General features: G+C 32.7%; 1 protein-coding gene across 1 annotated transcript; it reads left to right on the top strand.

Annotated features, from left to right (window-relative positions):
• The first annotated feature begins 767 nt into the window (after positions 1 to 767).
• On the top strand, positions 768 to 3,359 carry LOC112777103 (inositol transporter 1-like). The gene is made up of 5 exons (XM_025821387.3): positions 768 to 909; positions 997 to 1,067; positions 1,675 to 2,010; positions 2,135 to 2,242; positions 2,489 to 3,359. Exons 1-5 carry the CDS (start codon positions 768 to 770, stop codon positions 3,320 to 3,322), a joined length of 1,491 nt encoding a protein of 496 aa, XP_025677172.1. The 3' UTR covers positions 3,323 to 3,359.
• Positions 3,360 to 8,615: the final 5,256 nt, after the last annotated feature.

Below are 8,615 nucleotides of genomic sequence, written 5' to 3'. Positions count from 1 at the left end.
GGTCGTAATACCACACCACATATGTTTTACGGCTTAAGCGTAAAGCTCTGAGTTGTAGGGTGTTACAGGGGTGTGGTTTGTCTATAACCCAAATGATTAAGGACCGAAATGAGCATTTACTCTAAAATATATCATTAAGGATGAAAATGACAACACCCACATCTTATATGTTAGGGTGACATCATATTTTGATTTTCTTTTTTTGGCTAAGCTGCAATCTACCTAACACTAAGCAGTAATACCTGTGTAAATGTGTAACACTTCAAGTGAGAAAAAAAAGTCAAAAATAGATGGAATGAAAGCTCATGCATTCTTATTATTTTATATAAATACTTTCTTTTTTAGTTTATAATAACTAAACTACAAATGCAAAATAATCTAAATTAAGGTAAGGGAATGAAAAAACAAGGTAAGGGGTTCACATATGTGTTCGAAATTTTGAATACACCTATGTTGAGCTGTAGAGGAACGAGGGAAAGGGGATGGTCAGAGGTGGGACAAAAATAGAAATGATAAATAATTCAGGTGTAATTTTGTGGCAACATGAAAACAAATTTTCTCATAAAAGCCGAAAATGTTTGTTAAGTTGTTACAAATACAACAAACAAGAAGTTTCCATAAGCACTAAATTTAATAACTATCAGTTCTCATATAAACTATAAAGTGCTGATCGATACTCATTGCTTTTTCATTTATTATTTCAATCTGCACAAATAGAACACTTGCAATTACATGATTAAGCAAGTAATGCAACAATGGTGGCTGATATGGGCATGTCCATGAATGCAGGAACTTCTGACTATTTGAAGAAGTATCCAGAACGTAGAATATCATTTTTTCAAAGCTCTTACATTGTTGGAGTTTCTTTTGCTGCTGGCATTGGTGGTCTTCTCTTTGGTTATGATACTGGTATATACATACCCGTATATATTATAAATGCATGCATTTAAATTAATAACATTTCATACTAAATATCCAAATTGATTTAATTTGTAGGTGTGATATCTGGTGCTCTCTTGTATATAAATGAGGAGTTTGAATATGTCAAGAAGAGCTATTTACTTCAGGTAACATATAGAAACAAAATATCTTTGATTTAATTACTATCAATTTTATTATGTGTATATTCAAATCAATTACTATGCTATTATATAGAGAGTACATAGTATTCTTTAAAAAAAATATTATCCTATTCTAAAAAAGATTTAGTGTTTGATAATTAATTTTATGTTAGATTATTCTATTAGTCCATATAATTTGATTGAATTTGTAATTAAATTTTTTTATTCAAAAAAACTAACTAGGTCCTTATACTAATTTTAAATTTGTAATCATATTCTTACTATTCTAAAAATGTTTAACTTAGCAGAATAAGATCAGGTATATTCACTACTAGTAAGATGCATGAAAATATTTTTTTAACATTTATGGTTAATAATGATCTGATTACAAGTTTAAAATTAGTGTGGGACCCATTTGAAAAATTTTAAAATATGTGAAGAACCTAATTAGAAAATTAAAAAAATTATAAACACTAGTAGTTAATTTAAAATTTTACTATTTAGTTGAAAAAAACCAACAAATGCGGCTTACTTTTTGTGTCTATGCAGTATTTTTGAATTACTATAATACATGGTTATCATATTGTATTATTTTGTATATTCTGTCTTACAGGAGATAATTGTTAGCATGGCCTTGGTTGGAGCAATTTTTGGCGCCGCCATAGGTGGTTACATTAACGATGTCTTCGGACGTAGGATTGCTACAATCATAGCAGATCTTAGTTTTATCATTGGATCAGTGATAATGGCTCTGGCACCAAATCCTATGCTTATCATAGTGGGCCGTTTTTTAGTTGGCTTGGGTGTTGGTTTTGCCTCTATTACTGCTCCTTTATATATTGCGGAAGTATCACCGTCAGAAATAAGAGGAGGATTAGTTAGTGCCAATTGTCTTATGATTACTGGTGGTCAATTTCTTTCCTATGTCATCAATTACGGCTTGACAAGAGTAAGCTTCACTAACTTGCTAATTAACTAATATATATATATATATATATATATATATATATATATATATATATATATATCTTCAATTATAATTTATAAACATCGACTTATGTATGCGTATGCAGGTTCCAGGGACTTGGCGTTGGATGCTTGGACTTGCAGCTACACCGGCTCTTATTCAATTGGTTCTCATGATATTTCTCCCCGAGTCTCCTAGATGGCTCTACCATAAGGTCTATTATATATAACAGTTATTAGTTTCTTTTAATTCAAAATATTATCAGTGTAAAATAATTTTATACATAAACATCACGTCAGAAAAAATAATTATTCTTTACATTGATAACATGAATGTTTATCCAAAAAAACATATTTGATTAGAAAATTATATAAAATATTTTATACTACCAATATATAAATATTAAACTCATATTATGTATATGTGTGTATATAACACTTTGATTCATTTGAACTTGCAGAATAGGAAGGAGGAAGCTACCACTGTGCTTTCCAAAATTTACCCATCACCTCGGTTGGAGGACGAAATAGCAATTCTTGAAGATCACTTGGAGCAAGAAAGCAAGAACAAGGTCAAGGTTAAATTTAGTGATGTGTTCAAATTGAAAGAAATCAGATTAGCATTCATCTGTGGAGCTGGACTTCAAGCATTCCAACAATTTGTTGGAATTAGCGTTATAATGTACTATAGTCCAATAATAATCCAGATGGCGGGCTTCAAGTCCAATGAATCAGCATTGTTCTTGTCACTTGTTGTTTCAGCCTTAAATGCCGCTGGCACAATTTTGGGCATTTACCTAATTGACATCGCTGGGAGGAAAAAGCTTGTTATTGGAAGCTTGTCGGGTGTGGTTGGAGCCTTGATCCTCCTCTCTGTGTCTTGTATTATTATAGGAAATGGGAACAAAAGACAAGTTTTTGGATGGCTTGCTATTGCAGGTTTGGGTGTGTATATTTTATTCTTTGCACCTGGAATGGGACCTGTTCCTTGGACTATGAACTCAGAGATATACCCTGAAGAGTATAGAGGGTTATGTGCTGGCATGTCAGCCACAGTAAATTGGATAAGCAGTGTGATAATGTCAACTAGCTTCCTTTCAATGGCGGAAGGAATTGGACTTGGCCAAAGTTTCTTGATTCTTTTGGGAGTAGCTGTTCTTGCAATAGTATTCGTAATCATTTATATGCCAGAAACAAAAGGATTAACTTTTGAAGAAGTAGCAGACATTTGGAACCAAAGAGCCTACGAAAAGGATAAAAATATAGAAAGCATCGTTGAGAAAGCAAGTGCATGATTTTTTAAAATGCACAAATCATTAGGTAAAGATTATTTGCGGGATCTTCTAACTTCTAAGAGGCCAATGTTGTGATGCATGCTCCAAGTCTCCAAAATTTTTCTTGAGCCTTGGAATTTTTTTCAAAAGTTGTTTATATGGGGAATAGATCCTCTTAATTATTTTTTTCAATTGTTTTGTCAAATGTGATATTTACTATTCAACATGTGAGTTATATATTAAAAACAGTCAACATGATCAAAGTATATTGGATGCATTAAATTTTAGTTTTGATAGCTTTTCCAATTGCAATTTTGAGTTGTGACTCGCAAAATAAAAATTTTCTTAATTGTAAATAGAATTTTATATATAAAAAGGGAGAAGGTAGAATTAATTAGAAAATGTACACTAATTTTAAAAACTAAGATTGAGATTTCTAAAATTTGGATTAAAAAAAATTGTCAGCGCAGTTTGCACAAAAACTTAACATATAATTTTATGGATGGATTCGAAAGTGAAGGTGACTTGGAAAGAATAACAAAATGGAAGATGACGTTGCGATGAATCATAGCTTTTAATTTTTAAGTTATGATAAATAAGTGTGAACCAAAAATCTCAATATACCCCGTGGTATTCAACTGAAAATGCATCTAGAAGTAAAAGCATTTGGAGTTAAGCTATAGAAGGAACAAGGAATCAATTTAAAGGGACAATCTAAATTTACATCTTAAAAGTATAAAAATTAAATATGCCTACTGTTATAGGAAATCCAATTATTTGTTCTTTTTCCTGCTTCAAAGCAAAAAACCAAAATTAAGGGGGAAAAGGTACATATAAAAATGTCAGACGCTAGTAGTGTCTCACATTATTGGCACTTAAAATAGGAAACTGGACAAGATCTTCAATAGCTAGAGAGCTCTTTCATAGCCAGCAGCATAACCACCTCTTGCACCACGGCCACGCCCACCTTGGTTATAGTAAGTCTAACTTTGGTTGTTATTGTTGTTGTTGTTGTTGTTGTTATTGTTGTCGTTAGGGTAAAATATGTTTTTTGTCCTTAACATTTTCAAAATTTTTCAAAATAATCCTTAACGTTTAATTTGATTCAATTTTATCCCTAACGTTTGAAATTATTTCAATTTTATCCCTACTACAAATTTTTATGGTCAATAGTTAGTCAAATTTCTTTTTCCAAATTTATCCAGTTTTTTATCTAACTCTAATCCTAATTAACACACTAAATTCATAACTCATCTTTAATTTCAATCCTACCTTATTTCAAATCACCCAAAATCCAACCCTTCCAACCCTTCATCTCACTACCACCATTGCCGCCATCATCGTCGCACGTAGCACTGCCATCATATCACCATTCTTTGCTCACTACTAGACTCACCACTATCGGTCTATCACAAAAGCTTTTTGCCCAAATCTCCAACCTCGATCCATTAATCAACAACAATTCATCCCACCCAAATCTTCACCACCATAGACTTACCTCCATAACAATAGCAACTACCCAAATCTCCACCCCCTTCCATTAATCAACAATAATAACAACCCACCAACCCAAATTTTCACCTTCACCCATAATAGCAAAAACATTTTTTTTATTTTAAAAAATAAACTAGCTTAACAGGGAGAGAGATAAAGAGTAGAAGGATGAGACAAGGTCATTGAGAGAGGGTGAACCAAAGGCGACGACAGAAGGGAGGACGAGGGCCGGAGAGTGAAAGAAGGTAGCGATTGTGACAGAGAAAAGCTGAGTAAAGGTAGAAACGATGGAAAAAGGTGCGACGGTGCAACACATATGTGTGAAATCTTTTCTGCTTCACCAGTGATAGTGATAGGATGATGATGACAGCAAGTGGTGACGAGAAAAGGCGCCAGCGATGAGAGAGACGCTAAGAGAAGTGGCAGCGGTATGCATATGGCAAGAGGAAAAAGAGGAGGGGTGGGGTTGGTGATGGAGGTGGTGGGATATCTAAGGTTGAGAAGTGGCAGCGGTATGCATATGGCAAGAGGAAAAAGAGGAGGGGTGGGGTTGGTGATGGAGGTGGTGGGATATCTAAGGTTGAAGTGAGTTGGAATAGGTTAGATATTAGGGTTAGATTTAAAAACAGGAGGGTAAAGTTGGAAAAAGAAAATTTGACTAATTCTTAACCGTAAAAAATTTGACAATAAGGATAAAATTGAATTAAATTAAATATTAAGAGTCATTTTGAAATTTTTTGAAAATTTTAAGGACAAAAAACATACTTTACCCTTATTATTATTATTATTATTATTATTATTATTATTATTATTATTATTATTATTATTATTATTATTATGCTAATTGTAATTAATCGTTATTTTGTAATTAAAATGCTTAACATAGTAAATTCAATTAATTAAGGTATTGATTAATGGAATACCTTTTTCGAAAAAAAAATTATAGTACAATAGAATTTTTTAATTAATGCCACCTATTTAAAATGGGTGACATGGCACCTATTCAAAATAGTTGACATGACACAACCGAAAGTAATTATATAATATAAGCTCATCTCACAATAATTTAGTATCAACTTTTATATAATAAAAATAAATGGTGCTTATACATAAAAAATAAGTATAAATTGCATCATATGTTCTCTTTATCTATCTTAAAATAGAAAAATATTATAAATTACTTTTAATCAATAAGTCTATCAATGTTATCACAAAATATTGTGTAGTCAATTGTGAATTATTCATCTTATCTTTAGTAGTTTTTAAACTAAAAAAAACATGAAACCGTTTTTAGATACAAATACAACTATTTCAACTAAAAAATAGACAAAATATCTAGATAAATTTAAACAGATAATAACGTTTGTCATATTATTTTGATTTCAAAATTGAATATGAATGTAGAATATAAGATAGTTTTAGATAGATTTTAATAAATACAGTTTTTCATAATTGTTTTTTTGCTATGATAATGAAAAAGGTAATTCAAGGGTAAATGTTGTCTCTTGTTAAATAATACTTGCTCAAATCGATTTTAACATAAGAGTAAGAGAGCTTGAAAGTTTTATTCATAAATCATTAAATATGTCTACAAATTCAACCATTCATATTATTTAAAGAAAAATCGTTAAAAGGATAAGATTTTAATATAAATATGTTAATTTAATTACAAACTATATATAACTATTAATGAGTAACTGTTATACTTGAAAATAAATATAATTATTACTCATTGATTTCCTTATTTTTAACATTGAAAATAGTTAAACTTTATATTTAATTAACTTTATAAATTTTTATAACAAAAATTAATGTATGTTTTATTTAAAAATTCAAAAAAATATTTTATATATTTTTGTATATGTCCATGACACAGGTATATATACTAGTAACTAAAAATAATAAAGTATAGAGTAAATAGCCATTCCGTTCCCTAACCATTTTGGTTATGGACAAAGCACACCCCAAGGATTTGAAATAAACAAACCGGCCCTCAACCTCTATTGGAAATACCCATCACGATCCCTGCAACCGGAAGAGAAACGGTAGAGTTTTGATGAGTCAGTGGCTGGTCCACGTGTACATTGTGCGTCCATATTCGGGACAGATCGACCCCTGCACAGTAGCCAAAACGGCGTCATGGGATTTAGGGTGTGTTTCCATAAAAACCCTTGTTCTTCTCCTTCAAATTACAAGTTGTCCTAACACATTAAAAATCTTCGCAGGCATTCCCTCCAAAGAGTGTCTGGAACATTAACAACGCGCGACGGTGGGCCTGTGATCAGTGTTTGTCGACGACAATTACACGACAAGGTGATTCTGTTGCAACGGTGATTGATGGTTCCTCCTCTTGTTATTTTTTCATTTTTTATTTTAAACCAATTCAAGGACGTAGATCACTTGCGTTTCGAATAATTGTAGTTTATAGTAGCATGATGTTAATATTTACATGTAATGTATTGTGGTTCGTTGGTAAAGAAGTTTTTTACATCGAGCATTGGGGATTAGGGAAAATGTAGAGTTGGTAGTGGGTTAAAATATGATATTGGTTTCTATTTAATAGTTAGTGAAATGCATGTGTCTTTGATTGCAAAATGTGTTTGAAAACATACTGTGAAATTTTTTGGATTGAAAAGGTTTTACAAAATTGTTAATAAGCATTGTAAATGTGATGCCGATGTCTATTTTCACTGTACCTGTGTTTCAACATGGTGGCCGATTTGTGAGAGATGTGAGTGGAGTACTGAGTTACATAGGTGGGAAGGTGCATAAGTTTCCCCTTGGATGTAGATTTTGTGAACAAGAAGGACTTAGAAGAACTGTTTAAAAGGTTGGGATATCAGGAGTACAAGACCATGTATTGGTTGGATCCAACTGTTAGAGTGATGGAGTTTGGATTGCATATATTGAAAGGTGATAAGAAGATTAATGAGATGTGTGAGTGCACCTCGAAAAATGAAGGTTGTTATGAGTTCTATCTCTATTTTGAGCATCCGATTTAATAACCAATAGAAGAACCTGAACCTGAACCTGTACCTGTGAGAGAATCTTCTTCTTCTTCGTATGATAGCTACGAGAGTGTCGAGGACAAGGCATATAAGCCTCATCCACCTGGTTATGAGAGTGAGAGCAATGAGTCAGAATCCTCAAGGGAGAAAAAGAAAAAAAAAAGAAAAAGTTTGTGTCACCAAAGAAGAAAACTGTGTCACCAAAAACAATTGCAAAAAAATCATCTAAGAGGTATGCTGGGAAGAGGAGAACTAGACATGTCTTGAGTGGTTCAGCTGAAGTTGGGTCTGGGTCAAGTTTTGGAGCCAGTGAAGTTGCTAGCAGGTCGGGGATACGAATTAGGCCTCATAATGCACAAAATGATGACGAATCGGGTCAAGGTGGAAGTGGGCCTACAAGGGCTGATCCAATAAGCCTAACTGGTAGTAAGTTGGTGCACGAAATTGCGATCATCAACAATGGCGCCAAAGACTTGGTGCTCTCAAACGTGAATCACACTTTGTCACAACTTCGCACAACTAACCAGCAAGTGCACTGGGTCATCCAAGTAATAAACCTTACGTGAGTAAGGGTCGATCCCATGGAGATTGTCGGCCTAAAGCAAGCTATGGTCACCTTGTAAATCTCAGTCAGGCGGATTCAATTATGGTGAATTGATAATAAAAATATAAATAAAACATAAACTAGGATAGAGATACTTATGTAATTCATTGGTGAGAATTTCAGATAAGCATATAGAGATGCTTTCGTTCCTCCTGAACCTCTGCTTTCCTGCTGTCTTCATCCAATCATTCCTATTCCCTTCCATGGC

The sequence above is a fragment of the Arachis hypogaea genome, chromosome 19 (assembly GCF_003086295.3).
Source record: "Arachis hypogaea cultivar Tifrunner chromosome 19, arahy.Tifrunner.gnm2.J5K5, whole genome shotgun sequence".
Classification (NCBI taxonomy): Eukaryota; Viridiplantae; Streptophyta; class Magnoliopsida; order Fabales; family Fabaceae; genus Arachis; species Arachis hypogaea.
The sequence above is the reverse complement of the archived record's forward strand: the minus strand, read 5'-3'. Positions and strand labels throughout refer to the sequence as shown.